The sequence below is a fragment of the Megalops cyprinoides genome, chromosome 7, assembly GCF_013368585.1.
Source record: "Megalops cyprinoides isolate fMegCyp1 chromosome 7, fMegCyp1.pri, whole genome shotgun sequence".
NCBI lineage: Eukaryota > Metazoa > Chordata > Actinopteri > Elopiformes > Megalopidae > Megalops > Megalops cyprinoides.
The window spans coordinates 29,509,053-29,534,012 of NC_050589.1; the positions used below are offsets into that span (position 1 = coordinate 29,509,053).

The 24,960-nt window shown below is 46.5% G+C and overlaps 2 protein-coding genes across 2 annotated transcripts in view; both read right to left on the bottom strand.

Annotated features, from left to right (window-relative positions):
- Nucleotides 1-1,050: 1,050 nt before the first annotated feature.
- On the bottom strand, nt 1,051-10,846 carry LOC118781310 (lysine-specific demethylase 9). Its single transcript, XM_036534290.1, has 7 exons — nt 10,279-10,846; nt 8,369-9,009; nt 6,193-6,330; nt 5,652-5,794; nt 4,911-5,078; nt 4,627-4,735; nt 1,051-3,817 (listed from the first exon to the last, which is right to left on the bottom strand). Exons 1-7 carry the CDS (start codon nt 10,829-10,831, stop codon nt 3,269-3,271), a joined length of 2,301 nt encoding a protein of 766 aa, XP_036390183.1. The 5' UTR covers nt 10,832-10,846; the 3' UTR covers nt 1,051-3,268.
- Nucleotides 10,847-12,830: 1,984 nt separating this feature from the next.
- LOC118781311 (membrane-associated guanylate kinase, WW and PDZ domain-containing protein 3-like) overlaps nt 12,831-24,960 on the bottom strand; it is a 117,304-nt gene continuing 105,174 nt past the window's right edge. Inside the window, exons 11-21 of the mRNA XM_036534291.1 lie at nt 24,716-24,747; nt 23,726-23,879; nt 22,853-22,947; nt 22,440-22,632; nt 21,744-21,932; nt 20,544-20,729; nt 19,707-19,803; nt 18,852-18,954; nt 18,012-18,149; nt 17,606-17,744; nt 12,831-15,854 (exon numbers count right to left, since the gene is read on the bottom strand). Of these exons, the coding sequence (XP_036390184.1) occupies nt 14,653-15,854; nt 17,606-17,744; nt 18,012-18,149; nt 18,852-18,954; nt 19,707-19,803; nt 20,544-20,729; nt 21,744-21,932; nt 22,440-22,632; nt 22,853-22,947; nt 23,726-23,879; nt 24,716-24,747 (2,528 nt within the window). The 3' untranslated portion in view covers nt 12,831-14,652. The remainder of the gene's footprint in view (nt 15,855-17,605; nt 17,745-18,011; nt 18,150-18,851; nt 18,955-19,706; nt 19,804-20,543; nt 20,730-21,743; nt 21,933-22,439; nt 22,633-22,852; nt 22,948-23,725; nt 23,880-24,715; nt 24,748-24,960) is intronic.

Consider the following 24,960-nt stretch of genomic DNA (forward strand, 5'->3'; position numbering starts at 1 on the left):
GCTAACCCTTTGAATCTATTGAAAATGGTAGAAATCATTTTTCTTTACTGGAAAACTGATCACATCCAATCCTAAACTAAACAGAAAATGTGCAAGGAGAATTTTTACACACTGAACTTCTTTTAAAGTCTGGATTACAATATACAAAGTGTATATGTCATACTTGCTGCAGATAAACCCTTACACTGAACAGGCACAGCTCAACAGATTACTATCATGATCAAAGTCAGACTTCTGGCTTGTGGTTTCAGAGGTCAGGGCATCAAGACAGTGACATCACAGAGCATCACAGGTCAGGTGACCCTCTGTTTGGTCACACCAAGGTGACAGGTGAACCACCACGATATGCCGAATCTTAAGCGCTCACCTAAGCGTGAGCTGGGCTCCATGGAGCTCCCCCACTGTTGATGCCACTCACAACACAAAGAAAAGCTGTTGACAAACACCACAGGTGAAGGCGAGAGTACGACACTGGCTCAAAGGCACTCAGAGATGCGTTCATTTGGATGGCACAAGAACAGTGCCATTTTATCTCATTTTCATTTCACCAAACATAAAGGCGTTACCACGGGGACACTCATATTTAGATATTTAGCTGGTGTTGAATTGTTCATTCTGATATGGATGCATTCCAATCTCGATGCAATCGTCTAGTCAGCACTTAGTAAGGACACCGGACCACAGTTAAAACACAGACAGCTTTATCGCTTTAGCGCTCTCAGAGATGCGCCGGAAATTTTAGCAGGAAGGATGGCCAGGACGACATTGTAATAACGACCAAACACATCCGAAATTCGGTCAAGAATAATGAGACAAAACAAACGCTGTCTCTTGTGCCACAAGCCAGTTGAGCAGTTTTATCCCTTTCAATGCAATACTGCCTCCAGCAGGAGCACATCAGGTGTAAAATACATTACCTACATACATAACTAGACTCAAAACAGCGGCTACCACATTGCACTCTGAAACTATTGTGTTACTCTTCAACAGTGTAAAAAAAAAAAAAAAAAAAAAAAAGCATCATATAAACCATTATGGGTATTTGGGGGGGGGCATGTTTTAAGTGCACATATCTCAAAGTATGTTTCACACTATACTACATTTTCACGACTGGCTGAACTAATGCAGGTAAATATTATTCCTATTAACGGATCACAAGCAAAAAACATTTAAAGAGCATTTCCTGCTCCGTACAACATCAGCAGTGTCATTAACATTACTGATAAGGTGGCCCGAAGACAGGTTTTCCTTTCTACTCCACAGGAAGACCGCCATGTTCCATAGCCTGCTCATCTGGCTTCAGACATGCTACGATCCTGTGCAGTGAAACTGCCGTCCTAAGCGCCACTTTTTATATCGCTGTCTCAAAATTGTGCAAAACCTTTCTTCATTTTCTGAAAATCATTTCACATGGTCAAATGGTTACGCTTTAAAGTAAAAACAATGAAAATTTGCATCTGAAAAGAAATACCCGCTATAAAAAAAAAAACACATAATACAAACAGCACAAAATTACACAGAATGCCTGGGAGCAGTGGATACTTTGTGCAGCCTGTATTGCAAAATTTGTGAAATATGCAAGAGAAAAATATTGATAAAATCCTTCCCATGAAAAGATTGAGGATTCTGGGCTTTTTTCTAGCTCTAAACCCTGGAAGAATGCTAGATCATTGCCATATATTAAATGATTGGAGAGCCAGCCAATGTTACTTTAAGTGCCTGCTCAACACTGCTCTGAGGAGCACTAACAGACACACACAAAACAGACTGCCCTGACTGAAATCACAAGTACTCCAAGTGCTCAACACTGGGTTTTTTTTTGCCATTGCTGAACACTGCCAAGATTCACTGATCTTTACATCTCCTCGACAGCTTTTATTCAACAAGCCCAGTATAATCAGCTCATCCACACTCTTCCAAAGAAATGAATCTGTGCAACAGCAGTGATATAAAAAGGCCATATTTACCACCATCACAGTTCAGCAGTAACTTAAACACTCTCAGGGGTCTGAAGATATGTTCCGAGTAGTTACCTTTGCAAACTGAAGCAACAAACCACCTTAAGATGGTTAAGATGATAATGCACAAGGGCACTTCTATGAATTAGACGTTTAAATGTGTGGAAGCCATTTTGTTTCACGTACCTCAGTGAGCCTAACCTGTCTTTCCTTGTAGGAAATTGACAAATCCTGACAATGAAACCACTTTGTAGGATGCCATAAATTAGCACTGCAGAATTAAAGTGGGAAGTGAATGTGATGACCGAGTCTCATTCGTAGGCACAGGTCAAGTCTGAAGCTACGAGACGAAAAGCAGACAACCAAAAGTGGCTGAAATTCTGTCCATTCACCTGTGCAGGGACACCTTCTCTCTGCTTGACCGCACTGCTTTTACACTAAAGCCTAGAGGGACAATCCCTCTATCTCCTTTTAAAAGGTAACTCTTCCATCTGGAAAAGGTGCCTGACAGACGAGATTTCCTGAGAGATTGATTCCATCCTAGATATTCACCCTGAAATGTGCACGGAAAAATTGAAACGTGATGCCTTTTTAGTAGCTGCATTTTCTGTCATGGCTGTGTCTCTTCAGGGAGCTCTTCCCTTTAGGTAATAACTTTTTGATTATTTTTAAAGACCTGACAATGGATACCAGAGATCCGGAAAGATCTGCTTTAAATATTAGCTGCTTTTTATTCTGTATTGTGAATAAAAAAAAATTCAAGGCTTCCTCCTTGCACTCTTAATAGACACAAAACTGGAACTTTTGCACATCAGTGAAAAAGACAGGGTTCCACTGCGATGGGTTTGAATTTCATGTGAATAGTTTCAGAAAGTAAAAATACGTACAGTGTAAATTAACAGGCCTACGTAATTTTCTTCTGAGCCACAATTGCCGTTTCTCATACGCGGCAGGCACTTTTTCTGTGAAACCAATTAAATCATCCTCATGAAACAGGCTAACGGGAAAGAGATTTCTGGTCAACATACTGGTCAATATAAAACTGAAAACATCTGAGTAAATAACTCTTTAAATGACACACTTTGGCCAAAATGAACCAAAATCTACTTCAGAGGTCATCCCTTGATCAAACAATGCCTTATAAATAAAAAAAGTCAAACACACAATCTGCATGTATTAAGAAATACAGTCCACATTTCCTTTTTGACACTGTGGAATGTCAGTCATGTTCTCAAAGAGTCCTTTTTGTCTTTAAATAAACCTCTCTCAATCCCTTTGCAGGCAAAAGCATATCCTGGCAGAAGAGGCTGTTATTTGGGTAGATCTGTTGGTCGGTATTGGGGCTCACAATGTAGAGGTGGGCAGTCTGGGCCCGACTGGGTAGGGGCCTGTGGGTGCGTGGGTAATCCTGGGGGCGGAGCTGGGCCAGAGGAGGCAGAGACTGGGTCAGGCTCTTTGTGAGGAGGAGCGAGGGGGGCGGACCTAGCCGGCAGCGGGGCAGCGGCAGCCGGAGGCTCTCGAGGAGGAGTGGCTGGCCTTTGGAACACAGTCTCCTCTACCTTTGCAGCAGCCTCCGGGGCAGTCTCTGCCTGCGGCTGGCGGCAGAGGGGCACTTTGGTGTCGGAGCGGGCGGAGTCCTGGGCACAGCTCTGATCGGAGGGCTTGTCCTCCTCCGCGGGGTGGTACTGCTTGAGGCGGATGTGCCAGGCCAGGCTGCAGACGGCCGACACGGTCTTGAACTGGTGGATGACGTTGCGGGGGATGAAGTAGATGTCGTCATCGCACAGCTGCACCCGGGCGTAGCGGATCCCCTCCCGCCGAAGCTGGTTCAGTTTGGCGTCGTCCACCCACTGAACACACTGCAGCGAGAGAGCAGGATTATGGGTAACATACTCTACTCCTCCCTCTACTCCACCTGTTTAATAAGTAGCTGGAGATTAAGATGACCTCTGTATTAATAAAAGAAAATTCTAGGCCAGGAATAAGACTAAAGTGTTATGAATCCATGAAACTAAACTAAACTCCAAACACAAGTAAGGAGAGTACAAATTTCCAAGCACCAATTAGTCACGAGACTAACTCCCTAACAACGTAAATCCAAACACAGTTTTATCTCGTGTTTAAGTCCTTTTGATTTCTCTTCTGATTTGCAGTGACCTTCTAGTGCCAGAAATGCAAGTCTAAAGATAGCGGCCCAGTCAGAAAGCAGTCATCCCGCCCCCCTTCCCTCCAAAGTACGCCACCATAAATGTTAAGCAAACAAATGTGAAAGAAAAGCTGTCACCTCACATTTTTTTTTCCTGAGACTGACCCGAGGAGCTGGCCTTAATTCCACGTTTGGCCGGTGTTTTGGGGTGACATCTGACCGCAGACTGACCCCTGACATACAGGCGATCCTGCATCCTGCTGCTGCCACCCTCGGTATGAGGCGGACGGGAAGCAGGTGACTCATGAATGACACAGGGGGAGTATGTCATGCCCAGCTGCTCACTCACCCGCCAGCACCCATGGGCCCAGTGTGGAAAAGGGCAAACGAGATCCAACATAGCCTGGCTAACCTTTGGTCAAGAGTTCACTTCCGTAGAACTCTTTTCTCACCTCAATGGAAACATTAACACCCAGATGTGCGATGTCTCCCTTTCAGGACCCAGAGCACGCAAATACCTACCTGGGACACAGGTGGCTCATAGAGGTCTAGCTGAAGCCTCTGGACCACGTCGCTGAAGTCTTCTGCGTGGAAACAGACCACATCTTTGGTTATCCGGGGCCGGTCGCTCCTGGAATGCAAAGAAAACATGACATTGTTTGCCATTTGTTTCAGAGCCCAGCCATGCCAGCCAAGTTCAAGCCAAGCTTATAGATAAGGTTGACTTGTTTAAAAAATGCATTTCAATCTGTTGGCACAAATCAAAATGGGGGAAATGTGCTGGTGGGTGGCCATCTGGCACGTACCACTCGCCGAACTGCACAGCCTTCAGCACCCCGACCGCCGCTGTACTTTGCCAGTCAAAGCTCTGCCCCACGTGATCGGCGTGTGCACGTGTCCGGTCCTCAAACAGGACCTCCCGCGGCTCGCTGGTCCTCGGCAGATAATGGAGGTTCTTGATCTCATTCATCGACCTTGGAGACAACAGGAAGGGAGAGAGGTGTGACACATCAGTCTGACACATCAGTCTGACACTGCAATGAGGAAACAAGCTGAAATAAAATGAAAAACCTTCTACCACTGTTGCGTGTGTGTGAACATCTTTCAAAGGCCATCTGTTACCAAGGCTGATCATTATATGAAAGTCAGAGTGAACAAGCGCTTTTACAAATGATTTCCAGGGATTTGACAAACAAAAATAGTCCTGCTTTTATCCATACATATGTCTGTCATTACACCTCATCTCACCCACGGATGTTCCTTTTTGGATAGCCCGTAGCAGGAAATGAGAAATAAAACCTCTTCAGAGGGACCTCTGGTCAAATCAATAATTCATGAAAATGAAATGCTAACATTGGAATAAGCAGTCCTTCATTAGCCAAAATGCTACAAAGACTACAACAAGGGTCACATCTAGAATGATGTACACTTACAAATGAAAAAAGCTAACACACAAACATGCAAAAACACATGTATCCTAGCAACTCAAGAGCCCAGCACCCAGAGGAGCCCTGAACTGGAAGACAGAGGAGTTTTGGAGTGGCTACCTGCGTCGTTTGAACGGGGACTTGGGCATGTCGGCAGTGGGCACCATCTGCTCCCCTGGCCGAACCCACATAATGGGTCCATCGTCACTCTGGGAACGGCACTCCAGCTTCAGGCTGGACAGACTGCCCCAGGGCAGAGTCATCTACACACACACACACACACACACACACACACACACACACACACAGAGGGATGACACAAAGTCACACTTGCGCAGGAAAACTTGAGGCATTCGTGCAGCATTATTACACACAAATATGTGACAGAGAGAGCCATCAGCAAACCTGAACAAGCATGTGCCACACAGCAGGGGAGCCCAGAGGACAGGGCAAAGACAAACTCCACAAAGTTCAGATTCTCTGGGAATTGTGTGCTTACAATACAAATGTGCGATGTAAATTCCACAGATTATACTGTCTGACTAAAACCAAAGCAGTCAATGCACTTCTGTTTTCAAATTCCTTCCATGAAATGCCACTCTTCCTTTTGCCTACACAGTTCCCATCATCGGACTCTCCACAACACTGAGTTTTCGCTTACCTTCAGGAAGGGGGATTCCTCCAGCATGTCCAGGAACTCTGGGAAATAATCGCCCACTTCCTCGTCGACGGCCCCGACCAGGCTGATCTGTCGCATGGGACCAGCCCGGTACGTCCCAGAGCAGTAAGTGCGATTCACCTGCAAGGACAGCACAGCGAGCGGACCTGAGGACGCAGTATGTCACAGTGACACAGAGAACACCTGAGGGCTGTCAGCTGAGGCCCATCACTGGAACAAAGCTGAAAAATGAACCTTATCTGTACCTATTTGCTCAAACAACCGTTCCAAAAGTTAAAAATTCATTTGTGTAAACACAAATGCCTCTGTGGGTTAAACCATTATCATAATTCAATAATACTGACTAAATTATCATCAGTCATTAATAGTTATTTACTAAGCTGACACCCTGAACTGGGGTAATATGCAAGGCTATTCCTAGCTTTATTCTTCAGAACAGTTCAATAATAGTAAAACAATAAAGCAGGTTGCAAGCTGAAACTCATGCTCCAGTAGGACACATGTAGACTTAAATTAAGCAACGTGATAAAGAACAATATTGATACAGGTCTAAATAGTGATATTCATATACAAGCTACTCACTAATTTTAAAAAGTTATATCCATCCATACATGTACATATATAGTACCCTCCATATCCATGAACTGTTTAAGATTCAATTACAGCATGTTTTATTTTAAGCATAAATAATTATCCAATAATTATCAAATCATTTTGTATTCTTTCTGCTATATCATGTTTCTGTTCCTATTTAAATAACTTTCGGCATTAATAAATATGAAGACTGCTGTGCGCACACACACACATGCACGCACACACACACACGCACGACACAATTCCAGGATAACACAGCGGTTTTCTGCAGCCCCAAACAACGTAACTATTTATATCTCTGCCGCGCGGGCTTGAAGTGGCTGAAAACTGCGAGAGGGGAAGCGCTAGTGACTTGGGCGGTGGGGAGGAGTGCAGCACACATGCTTTCCAGACTCAGCGACTGCAGCAAACTGCGATAACCACACAAAGCACCCAGTGTAACGCATTCGTTTTGCTCTCCTCTCCCCATTAGCGCCGAGGAGCGACTCAAAGCGCCAGCCAGCTTTCTGCAAATTTGACTGTTCAAACACCGGGGACTGTGTCAACAGTCTAATCTTTGGGTTGTCAGATCTTGCCAAGGAGAGCTGTTAACCGTGACAGGAGGAGTTGCTCTCCAAGGCCTCCAGGCAACAGCGAAAACTGGCATGGGGACAGCACTGCTCTCGCGCGCGCTAATGTACCTTGTACTGTAGCCTACTTTGCAGAAGCCAACGTGAACCGAGAGGGTAAGTGGACCCGTTGCTAACCCTTGCCCGCCACGAGACTTACATGAACTGTTCAAATCTCAGAGGGAAAATCTGATGTCCGTGGAACATCTTCCCCAAAAGTATGCAAAATTTATGGATTAAAAAAAAGATCTTACAAAGGTGTATGAAAAAAACAGAAGAAAGACAACAACTGCAAATACTGATATAATGGTTCAGGTCTTTTCCCCCACAATGCAGTGGAAATGAAATGTGCAAACTTTCCAAGAAAATTTGATTTGGTCATGCCATAATGAATCCAATTTGACATGGAGTGACTTTTTAAACAGATGACACTGCATCCTTAAACTGCCAGTTTAGCCACAGATTCTCTAAATGTAGACCAGACAGTCAGCTTGGTGCAAGTCACATTGAAAATTCTCTCTCATACATTGGTGAAGCTACAAGCGTTCTAATTTTTCAGCACATTGCAAACATATTTGAACAGCCATGTTCTAAAACAGAACATCCATAGGATTAGAACACAGGCAGCATCAAAATTTCCTTTCATCAAACAGAACCTCCACAGAATGGAAGATAGAAGGAGCACTGGAGCTGAATATCTGATCATGAGAGAAAATCTGTGGTTTAGCTACAGGACCAGCACCTTGTCATAACAGAACCTCAGAGTCTCAGCCTGGATTTGGACCTATGATTCTCCGTTTAGCCAGTGTGATTCTCTGTGATTCTGTAGTTAAAGTGTCTTATTGTACCCAGCACTACCTCATACTGATGCACCATCCTGTATGTCACACATCAGTAACATGAACCAGTGCCTGTTTCACACAACAAAGTTTTTTTGGACCAAACGCCCTGCCTACCTGAGAGTGGAAGTTGGCGATAGTGGTGGTCTCGATGTCCTTCTTGCCCAGGATCTCCATCTTGACAGGCGTGCTGGGGAAGTTGAAGGCGAAGTAGTCGAGGAAGTCGGGCAGGTAGGAGGCAGCTCCGTGCACCACGGCCAGGGCGTAGCGGGCGGCGCCCCGGGGGCACTCGTCGAAGGCCAGCTGCAGGAACTCCTGGGCGAAGCGCTCCATCTCGCCCGGCGGCAGGAAGGAGAGCTCGTCGGCGTACGCGTGCAGGACGGCGGCGCCGCCGTTGGCCTGCCGCTCCTCGTGGATGAGCCGGCCATACCGCGAGCCCGTCTGCAGGAAGGAGCTCCGGATGGAGTGGTCCTGGTGGGACAGGAAGGGCGTCTGGACGCCTCTGGGTGTGCGGTACTCGTCCACATCCGAGCCGGCCTGACAGCGCTCCTCGTCCTTCAGGTAAGTCAGGGTGGGGTCGCCCGGGGGCAGGGTCGGGGGCAGGTCCTCCGTCAGGCCGGCACACACGGTCTGCACCTCCTTGTGATACATCTTGAGCCGCTTGCCCCGCTCATCCTCGCGGTGCTTCCTTTTCTTCTTCTTCTTCTTCAACAAGAATTCGTCCACGGCCTGCGTTTTGCCATTCTCATCGCGAGCCTCTGCGAGGGAGATTGGGGGAAAGAAAGAAAGAAAAAAGAAAAGTCAGAAATCAAAGTGGGCAGTGCTGAGGAAGCAGAGCCTAATATGATACTTATTGGGGGAGTTACACTGGGTAATGCACATTTTGTGGTTTGCAGTCCTGACCAATCAGGTAATTAGTCACTCAGACAGTAATGTCACGCTATTTCTGTCTTAGATAAAACGCAGTGATGTGAAACTTAATTCATCCACAGAAATATTTCAGAGCCGTGCAAAATAAATGGAAAGGTCTCGCCTTCATGCACTCAGTCTGTGAAAAGTGGTCTGAAAGTTTCATGTTAGCCTCACTTAAAGTCTGATCATTTTCCTGTGGAGGTTTTATTTACATGACCCTCTGAAGAGCAACACTTTACTGCTTCACTTGCATTTACAGTTGAACTCATGCAATAACCATTTCCCTTTTATATGATCTTTTATCCATGCACACATTAAACTTTCTTGCAAATTCAGCAAGCTCAAATGCACTCTATTACATAGCCAAACCTAGCTTGCGTTAGACCTAGAGACCCTCTGAAAAAGCAATATTTTAGTGCTTCACCATAAGTGGCAACTTAGACAATTCAGTTCAGCGTCCTACACAATCATTTCATTAGGAGTCGTCTTCTTAGGCTGAAATAATAACATTAAGTACTTCAAACTTAACCATGGACTGTTGCAACAAGACTGCTCTCATTATGTCCAACAAACAGGAGTAAGGGTACTGCAATAAACAACACATTACACTGAAGGAAACCGAGCACCCGGTACAGAGACAAATCACTGATGACATACTATTCTACTAAGGTGACATATATATATATACTCATTAATACAACGCTTAAAGGTAAATGACATAAATAACTACGAAAACATTTAAATAGAGAATCGCAAATTGTTGAGCTATCGACTGAGTGTCGCCAACCGTTCATTTTGCTTTACACAACTCCGTGGAGAGATGTTAATGTTGACAATCTGACGACAAACGAACAGTAGTTAGTAAGTCAGATAGCTGTCTGGTTCGTCCAGCCTGAAGGTAAATCAAAGGGATGTAAACAAACAGAATGAAGAGTACCACACGTGCTGCATTTGCCAAACTGCAGCAAGTTTTACTGCTACACTGTTGCCAAGCCACATGCGATGGGGCAGCGCAGCACGCGTGGTCGAGATCACAGCCCAGTCGTAATCACGCTAGCTAGTGAAGATCTGAAATTGTGTCAGTGGCTGAAATGCTTGGTTCTGCATCGTTTTACCTTTCTTTTTCTTGCTTAGTCCTGCTTTCACGTTGGCCTCGGTATTTTCTTTCTTGGGCTTGAGTTTCAGGTCTTTGTCGCAGTGTTTCTCCTTGTTGTTGTGGGTCTTGGCCTTAGCGACTTTGAGCGGAGTGAAAGTGAACAGCCCAGGCTGGACTGGCGGCAGGACCGGAGGAAGCGGTTTCTGCTCGAGTTGCGACGGAGCCACCTTCCGTGGGGGGCCGCCGAGTAAGGATTCTTTCTTAACGCCGTGGTGGTGATGGTGATGATGGTGACGTTGCAATGGTGCCTGTTCCGAACTAAAGCTACGGGGTTGAGAATTTTGCTGTTGTTGTTGTTGTTGTTGATGCGGCTGGTGTATCCGTTGTTGAACGTGTAGATGGTGGTGATGGTGATGCAACTTTACTTTCTTTGCCTCTTTCTCGGGCCTCTTATCGACGGAAGGAGAGCACTCCCTTTTTTTCTTCTTTTTCTTCTCTTTGGTTGTTTTATCCAGGCTGTCTCTCACCTTTTCTTCTACTTTTACGCGAACCAAACCGACCTGCGCAGCCATTTTGCACGTAGATTTAAATGGCTATGGATATGGCAGGACGCAACTTTAATGGGACTTGTAGTTCTTTAAAAGCATCCTATCAAAAGCCGACATCTTGTAGTTCTCTAACGTATTTCACTTTGTGCGCAAGCTCAGTTTTGATGACTTGTGGGGTTTGTAGTTCTTTACTGCTGCAAGTCTATCTGGGACATGGAGTTGTGAAAAGGGGATGCGTGCGCGACTGCACGCGTCTTCTCCTGTGACTGACGTAATGGTTTATAGGTTGGGCGGACCTCCGACTGCAAGCGAGGCGAGATAGTCTGGGTCATGTGGAAATGCACGAGGCGCAACTGTTATTTAAAGGGCAATTCGACAGAGAGGTTTGTTTGAGTTACGTTGTTTGCTATGGTAAAGCAGCAAACGATTACATTAAACATATCGGCTGCAACCAACATTAACACAAGTTACTCGGGATTCTGTTGAAGCTATTCGACGCATAAAACGTGGTATTCGACTAGTCGTGCTCGTCTGTCATTTGACGCTAAATGAATGAAACAGCCTACCCTTTTCTTTCCTGCCCGCGTATGCAAAAAACAATGGCCAGCAATTCTTTGACGGTCGGTTTTATTACTCTGATTTCGGTGAGTACATGCAGACCGAAGTTTAGTGATCTTTTAAAAATTAAAAACCGTTTATCGTCGGTCAGTGCACACCTGTGCAAACACAGCCGTGTCCTCTAACCGTTGTTCCAGCATATGTTGCAGCCTGGGAAGCTGGCAACTGTCGGCATAAACGCTCGTATTGCGGCCAATATTATTTTTGTTTGTTTTGTACAGAATGACATGAAGTGGGCTAGTTTCAGGAAAATTCAACTGAGCAATAATTTTAGAGCAAATTTTATTTCCACGACAAAAGGGGCTGTAGAGGGTACTTTGGGCTGTCATTTCGTATTATTTTGATCTGTTTTGCTGTTTACTGTGTGTGTGTGTGTACATTCGTTTTTGTAGTTGTGTATTCATGTATCAAAATATGCTACAAGTCACAATATTGGCACTATGAGTGATTAAAATAGTCTGTAAAATCTGAGATATGCATAGTTTTTATATGATAAACTATGAACTAAGACCTTGTAATATTACACTGAATAACTTGTTAACCCAATGATTATAATAAAAGACACTGAGGAGGAAAAGTAAATAAAATGAGCCAAGTGTGATTTTTCAGTAAAACTTTATTTTACAGTGCATGAACAGAATGCCATGACCGGGTAATTTCCGTTTTCCACTTTAAATCGTTTTCTCTTCAATTACTTAAAAAAATAATGGAGCGATTTACAGATTTTTTTTTTCTGAATGAGGACTCTGCAAGTATTTATAAAGGTGCTGTACAATTTATAAACATTTACAACTACCACATAATGTAGAGACCAAAAGGCTTTTTTCTTTTAAAGCAATGCAAGGCCACGTTATTATATACAGACACTGATATGGGCAATGAGAAATTTGGGGAGAAGACCATCAGTGCAGAAGACAGAAGTACATGTTGCAGACCAAAAGATATGTCATCTTAACACCACAGTTGAGTTGGCAGCATCGTGGAACATGCACAAGAAACATAGTGTTCAAGAGTACAGAAAAGCAAACCACACTCTACAGCCTGTTCCATTTTAGTTTGATTCTGAGTCCAGTTCTGTGGCTAAATACCTAGGCCCCACAACACTGGATTTTCTCAAAATGTCATGAAACAGACAGTAAGCCCAGCTATCACACAGAGCTCACTTTACTACTGCAATACTGTGAGAATATTCTGTATTAGCTGGGAATGGGATAAAACAATGAGTTTGCCCGCTCTTGCCATTAGACCCGCCTCTTGGCTGCCCAAATCCAAACCACTACATTGTTAGTTTCTGATGTACATTCCCCAATACTGCCAGCAGGGTGAATGAAACCTTAGACAGACTGCTTGAGTATAAAAGTGGTTTTCACAATGTGAAACATTTTCTTTGGAAGCTTCATGTATATTTGTGTAGTTTAATTCTGAGAAATCGTTCAACTGATTCAACACTAGAATGAAACTGTGTTTCCAAGACATAACAACTCAGTAGCCAGCCATTGTTAAATCATTGTTCACTTTGTACAGTAGGTAATACAAAAGGCATACTGTTTAGCATTTCATGGTCTTAGATCTGCGTGTACACATACACAAAGTGGTACGATCAAATGTCAACACTTATGTTCCTGGAGCTCATCCTTCACTTGTAAGTACATGATGTCTTCTGACATGATGCCTACAGAAACATCAAACTGTATGATCCATGTGAATTATTAAACAAATGAAATCTACCAGTTTGCACAAATGCATAGAGGATACTTCACAGTTCACCTTTTACATGAGAGAAAACCATTTTTTTGTGCTATGATTTTCTAAGACTTCAAATGAGCTTTGCTTTTGGCGACATCAAGATAACTGGTTGGTGCCTTGTCAGAAATGTGCTGTAATGAAATCTTCAAAGAGTCAGTCATTTCATCAACATTGAAAGCTGAGCCCCTAGCACTTCAAAGCAAATGACACATAATGTAAATATTGACTGTTATGAGAAAAATGACATATTAGTGCTGATATTTTAGAGTGCATGAAATACGAAGCAGTACGCCTTTGAATCAGCTTACTTGAATCCATTAGCTACCACAAATGGCTAACGAAAGGTACCCTTGGGCACAATGTAGCCACATATTAATACAAACGAAAACCAAACTTGTTTTTTTTCCCCACATGTAGTTCAGGAAATGCATAGCTAAATGATATACACATTTAATAAAAGGACAGTCCAAGCTACTGCAATGTCTAACAACACTTACCTGCCTGCTTGTTGTATACACATTTTTACAGACAACCTAAGAGAAGCTGATAACATTAAAGACCATTAAGAGGATGGTGCAGGCTCTAAGTACTCTGAACGAACCTTGGAGCACTACATCAAAATGTGGAATGGCTCAGAATGGATACATATATTTATATATTCTTTTTTCATATATATCTCAATAAGTTAGATATGCTTTATCATAAACATACATGTAGTAAACAATATACTTAACCACAAGTATCTGGTCGTTTTTTTTTAAAGATACATATCAAGTCTATGGTTTGAAAATAGTCTAAAATTCACTGCAAAGCAGATGATTACATAGCAATCTGGAGTCTACACACGACGTGTACACATTCGATCAACATCTCTGAACTGGATTTCTAGATACAGACAGAAAAACAGCGAGCAGGATCTCCTTGGTGTCAAAAAGGTCCACGATCAAAAAACATTGACAGAACATTGTAAATGCATGCAGTAAAACAAACCCATAGGGGGGGAATGCTGTTGAATGCCTGTACACAGGTCTGTAGACCGTAGAAGCAGAGAATGTCTTCCTTCATGTCTGAGCAATAGATGCAAACATCCTTCACTGCATACGAAAGCCGGACACAGAGGGTGAGGCATGGATATTGTTCTTCCCATGAGTCCCCATTTGGCACATAGTAGGATTGATAGGCATCACTGTTGGCTAGACAGAGTTCACAGATGTGAACGTGTCTCCAACAGTTTTTTCTTTCTCCTCTTAAAAAAAACCCAAAAAAAACAAAAGCAAACATAAGGCAGAAAAACAAGGAGAACGCTGACACCACTTTGCGTGACGCAGAGGTGAGAGGGTTAAACTGATGTGTACACTTAAGTAATATGGATGCATGATGCAAGTACAAAGTAAAGTGAAATACCCCAGACCAGTCTGATTGACTAAATCAGTGAGATGATTGCTGCTTGTTTTTCTAATGGCTACATTGTCCATGATGCATTAGTTCCCCTCTCGGGTCGCCTCCGACTGGGACATGATCTTGGCCGTGCTGGGCACCTTCCATGGGCCAGGGGTGATGGGTGTCTTCTTGCTAATGGTGTTCCCATTGCAGGAGGGCTCCTGAATGGAACTGGTGGATCCCCTGGGATCTTTTTTGTTCTCATCTCCTGGAGTTCCTTTCCTCTTGGCCTCCCTGCCCTCCCGATCCCGATCCCTCTCTCTTTCCTTCTCCCTCTCCCGATCCCTCTCCCTCTCCATGTCCCTCTGCCCCTTCCGGCTCAGGGTGCCTGCCTCCTCTGCCTTGCCCTTCTCTCGCTGTGTCTGGGAGTGGGACCTCTGAGGCCCCGCCTCTCTCTCTGCTTCCTTTTCCTTCCTGCGCGGCTCATTGGCCACCCTGGTCGGCTCCGCCCTGCCTCCGGCCGCCTCCCTCTCCTGCCTGCGTTTGGGGTCCTCGTCCTTGCGCCTCTTCTCTTTACCATCTCCCCCTGCGGTGCTGGGATGGTGCCCCGTCACCCTCTTCTGCGGCTCGTCCTGGCTCTTTGATGGTTGCCTGGCAGCGGCATCCTGATCCTTCCCAGCGGACTTCCTGGGGCTGGAGGCACGGCTCTCCTTCTGTGGACGGGCCTTCCTCTCCTTGCTGGGTTCCGCATCCCGGGCGCTGGTGGAGCTGTCCTTGCTGTCGACGGGGATGGCCAGGTTCCTGTCCGCCTTCCGTGGGCTACGCGAGCGCTCTCTCCCGTCCGCCCGTGCTCCCTTGGCTTTCTTCGGGCTGCCAGGCTTGTCGCTGTGGGAGGCGCTGGATTCAGTTTTCTTGGGGAGGGACTTGCGGTCCAGGGTCTCGGGGCTTGCGGAATGCTTGTGGTGGTGGTGGGAGTGTGGGTGCTGGCCACGGGGCTTACCGGCCTGCTCTCGGGCCGGGTCCTGGCCCGGGGCAGCTCTGTCGATGTCGGCCTGGCTGATGGCCAAGTCGGCTCGGGGTTCCGGCAGCCCGGAGGAGGGGGCGGCAGCGTCCCGGCCAGGAGGGTCCTCTTGTCTGGTGACAGTGGTGGTGGCGCTGGCGGTGGCGCTGGTGGTAGTGGATGTTGGGGAGGCTTCGGAGGTAGGGATGGAGATGGTGGATGGAGAAGCAGGGGATACCGACTCATCAGAAGCTGAAATTCGTGGCAAGCTTGTGGGCGATACGTTCTTCTTATCCTTCTGATCTGGAACAAAACGAAACGATAGAATCTTCAAACAGGCAAACCACCACATGTTCCATCCACAGCTACCTTCCCTGGATGAAAAGCTAAAACTCTCTGCATTATGAAACACAGAGCTGTTTGCACATCTTCGCTTTAGCCCACCGTGCTAGACTGGGGATTAAAAACATCAGACTCTGAGATGATAAACACCGCTGCAAGAATGCAAATATGGGTTTCGTCACTGTCTGAAGGAAACGTTATCTCCGCTGCCCTCCCTGTTCAAATCCCAGAAGGCCTTCATTTCATGTCCTTTGGACAACACTGAAATTATGTGCACTGTGATGTGACATTGGTTGGTACATAAAGGAAAACTTATTACACTTCCTCCCACGCCCTGCTATTTCAATACTTTCTCAATGCTGCCAAATGCTGAGCTGCCAGACGCGACAGAGCAAAGGTATGGCACAACACCCAAACGTGAAATGGACTTGTCTCCTGTGAAACTGATTAATTTTGTATTAGATATAATTCCCGATTCACACAGTTATGCGTTCTACTGTTTCTGTTGAAAGGAGCGGAATGCGGCTCATTGCATCTTCCATCCCAGCTCCCTTCTCACAAGTTGCGTCCTATTGGTTAACTTCCTCTGATGCGTGACATTCAAGTGCTTTTAATACTTTAAGAGCTCTGAAGCACTATGGTTGCCGTAATAACCTCAAAATAACCTCTGGGAGCTCGCAGACACGAGAACGTTCAGATTTACAACACGTACATGAATAAATAAGCCTCGCAAATCAGCATTTTTATTTATTCATTGTGTTTCTGAATACTGCATACCCTTCGTTTGGAGCAGACACACTGTGTGTATCGCATCACCGTAGTAATCTGACTGCAGGGGAATGCTGGGGAAGGGGGCGGGGTGGCCGGGGGAGGGGATTTTGTTAAGAAGAAGACACAGGAGTGGTGAGGAGGAGGAGGAGTATGAGGAGGAGGAGGAGGAAGAAGGAAGAAGAGATTTACCAAGGTGTTTAGGGACAGACCAAGAAAAGCAGTGATTCCTTTAGTGGTGCTCAGCTTTCATGTAGAAGCACAGGGTGGAAGAGTTCAGACCTGGAGGAAGAGGAGAGAGAGCGAGAGAGAGAGGAGTGCCGAGGCACAGCGAAAGCAGGAGTGAGAGAGGCACCCTGGCACCCTGTCACACCAAAACGCAGTGGGGACAAAAGCCTCAACGAGCCTGTGTGTGTGTGTGTGTGTTTGTGTGTGTATTTCCATTGCACGTTTGTGTTTTTCCATCCACTGTATGTGTGCTGGTGTTTCTGTGCTCTGTGTGTAAAACCAGTCTACAGTGTATAAGCACACTGATCTGCATGTACAGGTGCGTAAAACCAGGATAGATAATATCAGTACTCTGTACAGCCTGTGTACAGCTTGAGTAGCCACTATGGTCACTGTGTGTTGAGTATATCACTGTATGCAGTGTATAAGAATATATATATTCCCTGTGGTTGGTATGTACGGTGCGCGTCATGTGTACGAGTATACGAGTACTCACTCTGTAAGTGGTGTGTGTTAAGTGTACCGTACATGAGTACTCACTCTGTATGTTGCGTGTGTTATGTGCACAGTATATGAGTACTCACTCTGTATGTTGCGTGTGTTATGTGCACAGTATATGAGTACTCACTCTGTATGTTGCGTGTGTTATGTGCACAGTATATGAGTACTCACTCTGTATGTTGCGTGTGTTATGTGCACAGTATATGAGTACTCACTGTGGTCGGGAACCAGGCCCAGTCCGGGTCTCAGAAGCAGCAGGACTTTATTGCCCCCAGCCTGGATGAGCTCAATGGCCCGAGTGTGGGTGATGCCCTGAGTGGGCTCCCCATTGATCTCCACTATCTGGTCACCAACCTGCAAACACACTATCCATCAGTGCTACACAAGCACAAAACAGAGCAAACAACTCACAACCGCTGTACATCAGATTATTTATGCACTCCCTCAGCAGTGGCCCTGCTTCATGCATTAATTATAGTCCACAAGCATAAACACTCTGAGCCCTCGGTTATTTCCTTGTTTTACTACAATCACTCAGGATAATTGCTGCGGAGACCAGTGTCTGTGTCCCTCTGAGGATTGGAACCCTCGGCCCCGCCGGTGGCCGGCCCCGTGACTCACATGTATCCTCCCGTCTTTGAGAGCAGGGCCGTCCTCAGCCAGGCGCAGGATGAACAGGCCCATGTTGTACTCCTTCCCCCCTCGCAGGCTGAAGCCAAACCCCCTCTGGCCTCTCTCCAGCTCCACAAGGATGCAGCCCTGCACACACACACATTTGCACACACATAAAAACAGACACACACACTTGTATGTGTATGGAGCCAAACACACACATTCACTGTACACACATATCATTTAAAAATGCAATACCCCACTTTGCGTCATTCAAAAGTAATGGGCAGTGCAGTAAATTGTTATTGGGAAGGCTGTTCCTTTAAGGTCAGGGACATGGTCACCTCTGGGTCTCAGTGTGAAGGCTCCTCATTGGAGAGTACTGTGTAACAGTGTGAAGGTTCCTCATTGGAGAGTACTGTGTAACAGTGTGAAAGCTCCTCATTGGAGAGTACTGTGTAACAGAGTGAAGGCTCCTCATTGGAGAGTACTGTGTAACAGTGTGAAAGCTCCTCATTGGAGGGTACTGGGTCTCAGTGTGAAGGCTCCTCATTGGAGAGTACTGTGTAACAGTGTGAAGGCACCTCATTGGAGAGTACTGTGTAACAGTGTGAAGGCTCCTCATTGGAGAGTACTGTGTAACAGAGTGAAGGCTCCTCATTGGAGAGTACTGTGTAACAGTGTGAAGGCTCCTCACTGGACAGTACTGTGTAACAGTGTGAAGGCACCTCATTGGAGAGTCCTGTGTAACAGTGTGAAGGCACCTCATTGGAGAGTCCTGTGTAACAGTGTGAAGGCTCCTCATTGGAGAGTACTGTGTAGTGGTGTGTCGGCCATGGGTAGCCTCACCTGTTTGCTTGTGGCGCACAGCGTGCCTGGCTCACTCTGAGGAAGGCTCCTGTACTCCCCCCAAGACCCGCCCTCCTTCTTCTCCTCGACATCCTGGCTGGGCCTAAAACACCCCAGAAAAAAGCACGCCCCGTTCAGACCCCAGGAGCAAAAAGGATTCTGTAATTCCTACAGATGTACAGGACCTTAAAAGACCGTTCTGACTCCAGGCTCATTACACCCTTTTGTACTGAGATTTAGCTGCAGTAATCTTTCAGAGATGTCTCGGCTCGGCTCACCCCAACTACGAGAGAAGTTTCAATTCTACAACTCTTTTTCTTTACTGAGAGAGACCGGTGACCTGAGCCACGCGTTCGGGATTAGACTAAAGAAAAAAAAAAGGGGGTCAGACTTAAAAAGAGCCGAGAAAATGCAGAAAAGTAAGTTTCCTTCCTGCAGCTAGCTCTGAGCAATTAGAGTGGGGATAATGTAGCAGGGAATTATCCTGGCCGTAATGGATTAAAAAGCTGACACAGGTAATCTTGTTTAAAGCAGAAGATCAAAGAAGGAGTGAGACCAACAATCGCGGACCCCCCCGCGCCAACTCCCCCCCCATTAATCTTCACCCTCCCAGTGAATGGCGCGGCTGCTTCATCTCCCGCCAAGTGAATGGACGAGGAGGACGTGATAACGCGTGGCTTACTCTGCCCAGCCTTCTGCTCTGAGAGCTTTCATGCTCCCATTCCTGATGGCTCTCCACATCTTTAAAGACCCGCTGCTGTAACGGCAGGCTTGCAGCCTCTGTCGGGGTGGTGTGCTTAAGCCGGGTTTCACGTGGAGAGGATACGTTGTGGGTGTGATTGGGTCTGAACGTACCTGTCGTCCCGGTTGGCGGGCTGCTGGCCCACGGCTCGGTGCTGGGATGCCGGGCTCTGTTTGGCTGAGCTGGTTCCAGAGGGAGGCCCGCTGTGGTCTGAGATACAAGCAGGAGACACACGGTCAAACAGACACAAGCAGAGGTGCTGGTACACAGGGAAGGTGAGGCTGGGCGCGAGGCACTTGTTCACCCACCCATGTACCCACCCACCTACATACTCTCTCCCAACCGTAAACTGTATTTGCTACTCATATACCTAAAGCAAACACGCTGTTACTGGCCTAAAAAACACGCACACACACGCACACACACACACACACACACACACACACACACACAAACACAAACACACACACGCACACACACACACACGCACAGTACCAGTCAAATGTTCACACCTTCATACCTACTCTTACAAGGGTTTTTCTTTATTCTCACTATTTTCCATATTTTAGAATAATAATAAAGACGTCAAAACTATGAAATAACACAAATTGAATTAATAACTAACCAAAAATTTATCAGATCAATTTTAGATTCTTCAAAGTAGCCAAAAAGATTTGGGAGGGAACTCATAAGCATTAACTTCAGCATTTGTATTTGTAGTCTAACAAACAAATTTCAAGCATTTAGGCATAAGTCTTTACATCAAAATGTCTTTGAATGCATCTTTACCATGACCTTAATTAGGTGTGTCCAAACTTTTGACTTGTACTGGACATACACACACATTATGAAAGGCTTGAATTCAATTTGACTTGAATTCACAGGAAAGAGGGTTTCCTCCCAAAACACCCCTCATGTTGCACTGCATTTCCCAGCACCCCCTGCATTACCATCCTCCGGCACCACGGTGAGGGTGACGGTGTTCCCGGCATCCTTGATGAGCTGCACGATGTCGTTGTGAGCCAGCTCCACGATGGACTGGCCGTTGACGGCCGAGATGCGGTCGCCCACCTTGAGCCGGCCGCAGCGGTCGGTGGGGCTGCCCTCGATGATTCGTCCAATCTTGTGGGGGATCACTGCGCCAACGGAGAGAGAAGGGTTACGCTTCAGACAAACCTGACTTGACTTGGCTTGGCACCAGCAGTACGTGCATGTTTATGTAATGTTTAAGATGCTGTTCTCTGAGGCAAGTTACATTGCTCTTTTGAATTTACTTAATACAGAGGAATTTCTGTTTTTAAAGATTCAGAACCAGTTACACTGAAGCACTCTGTGCAAAGATACAGCCTGGGATTCAAGCCTAAAACACTGTGTCCAAAGCACTACCTCACTATTCCATATGGCTGCTTTTCAGCACCATGGCCCTGATTGCGGTGTATTATCAAAACGGCCGGTGTTTGATTGCATACACACATCGGCTATGCAGCGCAGCCCTGCACTCCTGCCATGTGATCTGTGTCTCTGCGCTGGCCCACTGTCTGATTGCCTGCCCTCTTCAGCGGGGACCGCGCTGACTCATTCACACACCCAGGCAAAACAGGGCTTGAACTTGTTCAGTCTCCGTGGAGATCGCCTTGGCGATGCGCAGAGAGGGAGCACTGTGTCCCGGGCTGCGTCTGTGTGCCGCGGGCGGTCGGTGCCATTCCCCCTGCCTTCTGCGGGGGACACTGATGCAACGTGATTGGGCAGTGTGACCTGCGAATGGCCTGCCAGGTAGAGAGGCTAATTCCGCTGCCGCGCAAACCGCGCAAACCGCGCTGAATAACAGGTGGGTGGGACTCAAACATGCCCTGGCTCGCAAGGGGAAGGTTATCGCTTGTTAAAAAGGCATTTCTGCATAATAACTATACTTGTGCCTGCAAATGACATCGGCAAGCATAATTCATATGAAGTCATGCATTTACAAAAAAGCACTGGGATGTTATTACAGCTGAAGGCTGAGGTGAGTCACTCCCCCCATTCACTGTGAAGCATGCCGAGACCCTTCAAAGGCTTTATTTAAACACAATCCTTTATTGTTGCTACTGCATAAGAAATAGGTGGAATTAAGGTGCCCTTCAGCGCGTGTCCTGAGGGGGGTGCTCCCTTACCCCCGGGGGGCGGCTTGTTCTTGGAGGTGAGGATGACGAAGCCGAAGCCCTCGTTCTCCTTGCGCTGTAGCGTGACGTCGTACGACTCCTGCTCGGCCTGGGCGGCGCCCTCGCTGCGGGGCAGTTTGGGGGAGCCGTTCACCACGGCGGGGGCCTGCTGGGCACCCTCCTCTTCAGCTCCCCCACCCTCTGAGAGTGAAAGAGAGAGAGAGGGAGAGGGAGAGGGAGGGAGAGATAGAACAGAAGGGAAAATAGAGAGAGATAGGGAGAGAGAGGAGGATGTGGAAGGAGACAGTGAGAGGAACAGACAGAGATACAGAGGAGAGGGAGATAATTAGAATACTGAAACGGGCGCCTTTTCATAAAGCAGCATAAATTATGAGTTTTTAAACTAGTTAAAAACTCCCACAAGCTCTGTTCTCTAATCTCTCGCAGAAGATCAGACACGGAAAGATCTATGACAAACAAAATGGCATGGCGATGTCTGATCCCTCACTTTTGTAGTTGTTTTATGCACTCGCTTGCTTTTTAATGAATAACCTGATCTGGCGGAGCATACAGTGCATAGATTAAAGATGGAAGATCAGGTTGTACAGCCTTGGAGTAGCAGCACCTTGTTAATGGTACAATGATTTAAACAGCAGCAGCCCCTCAGACTCCACAGTGTGATGCCTGACTGCTGTGTCACACACTCACCTGCGTAGACCACCTTTCGGCGGACGGTCAGCATGACCTGGCCGTTGCGGGCGGCGTTGGTCATCAGCTCCAGCACCTGCTTGTGGGACTTGCCCTTGACCGGCACGCCGTCGATGCACATAAGCTCATCGCCCGCCCGCAGACGCCCGTCCTTCTCCGCCGCACCCAGGGGCACGATGGCGCCGATGTACACCTGTGGGGGATCGCCACCAGGTGAGCACATGGTACCTGCCCAGGGCTAGCAGGGGCAGCTGGCTGTTCCAGCTGAACTATATACATGCATATGAGCTGAATGCTGCGGCTAAATTCAGGATAAGGATGTCCCTGTGCTACATGTAATTTTCAACAGTAGTAGCCCCAGGGTCCGCTCTGCATGGGGGAGGTCCATGTTTGCTGGGCCGGACAGTGCTTACCGGCTGGTCGGGACCCTCTCCGCCCAAAACGCGGAACCCAAAGCCAGACTCCTGGTTCCTCTTGATGAAGACGTCCAGGTCCTTGGTGTTGGGTGCTGTGGAGAAAAGTAGTTGGTTTGGTGCCAGTTTGAACGAGGAGCTTCGGATACTTCCCGTGTAAAGCACAAGCAGACAATCAAAAGCAGCATTCACCATTTCCACAAACCTGGCTACCAGGAGGCAGAGCGGTTACAACTTTCTACAAAAGTGGAGCAATTTACCAGTGTCCTTGGAAATCAGGCCCTGTCTTTCAACTTCACTTGAATGGCAAAGACCAGCTGAGCGTTAGGCATCCAGCAGGCACAAAAACCTGCTTTGTTAAATACAAACTGGCTCATGTGTTTACACCACAGCACAACAATATTTACCTTTTTTGGAGTACTAACTATGTATTTCCATTTCAACTATTTTCCCACTTTTTGGGTATTGCGCATTACAAAGCAATAAAACGATTGTTACGTGTATTATATTAAATGAGGTATGATTTATTAACTGATTGACTGATAAGTTGATTGATTAATGCTAGTTATGTCCATGAGAGCAGGCCCAGATGCAGAGCAACCAATCACAAACGCCTTGACGTGTCTATAAATGGACTGTGGGCTGCAGCAGAAAGGAACCAGCGCAATTTGAAATCCAGCATTTAATCAGCAACTCTGGACCTCACAGCAGGTGATTTGACAGGCTGGCCAAATAAGGACGTCAATGCGGTAATTAAGATGTGAAAGCCGAGCGTTCGGATTTTCTCCGCTGCGCGTTCACGGCTCATAAACGCTGGCTGTCACGCCGCAGGGGGAGGGCCCTGTGCCGGAACGGCGGGGCCCGGCTACTCACGCTTGCTCTCCAGCAGGGCCTTGGACTTCAGGTAGAGCTCGGAGGGGTCCAGCTTGGGGGAGCTGGAGCGCACGATGTTGGGGGGGAAGGGCAGGGGCTGGGGGGGCGGTTCGGACGCGTTCAGGGCCTCCGTGCTGGTGGTCATCTCCTGCTTCTGAGAAAGGGGAACGCTACGCTAAACCACAGAGCAGGCAGAGCAAAAGGGTAAGCCAGTGCAGTGGATCTGCTAACACAACCCTCATCCCATTGGTGGGCAGTTTTTACCCACCTCCTTCCTGATACTAACTATCTCTCAGCATATTTTTAGGATTCCATGCTATTGTAACTGAACTTTAAAGTTTTAAAGTTTAAACAATTTTAAAGTTTAACTGCATGGTTTTTGTCATAGCATTTTCAAAAATGCATTTTTTTTAATTCATTGTATTCTTACATTTTTAATTGTATTTAACTGTTCTCTCTCTGTCTTTACTTTAATGATGTGTGTCCAAATATGACATCTCATTTTAAAAAAGGTTCATTGTGTTCAAAGTAAATACATAAATAAATCACTAATGCCACCTAGACTCAGCTGGGCTCCTCAGCCTAGTTCTGAGCGTGTTAGTGACCCCAGGAGCTATGGAAAACATGCTGCACAGTCCTGCAGGAGCAGGTTGGAGAGGCACCGGAGGGTGTAGTTAACAGTTTACATCTCGCTACTGCTGTTGAGCAACTAGCCGTTTGGCTGAGCCTCATTTAACAGCTCAGGTCCAAGAATAACAGCAGAGCTTTGCATTTTCAGCTTGAATAATGCAGCACGCAGACAAGCCTGCTTTTCTGGAGATGGAGTTATATCTTGGCGTTCAATTATTAATCTTTGCTTCTCATCGTGTTTCTTCGTGTTTCCAGCTCCTTGTTATTATTAAACCAACCCCCCCCCAAAGAGCTCTCACAGAAAGGTCCCGAGGCCTGACTGAGGAAGAGAAGTAATTAAAACCATTTATTTGAACTCACAGGTTTTAGAGACTTCACAGGAGATGTCTGACCTGCAGGCAGAGAGAAAGAGAGAGAGAGAGAAAGAAAGAGAGAGAAAGAGAGAAGAGGAAGAAAAAAAAAACACAAAACATGATTAAGGAAAGGGATTTGAGGAGTGTGGGCTTGAGGAATTAGCAAAGGAAAAGCTTTCATTTCCCAGGACAGGTAAATAAGCTCTAAAGGATTAGCAATGCTTTGCCGGAGGCCTGCTGGAGAGACCGTCC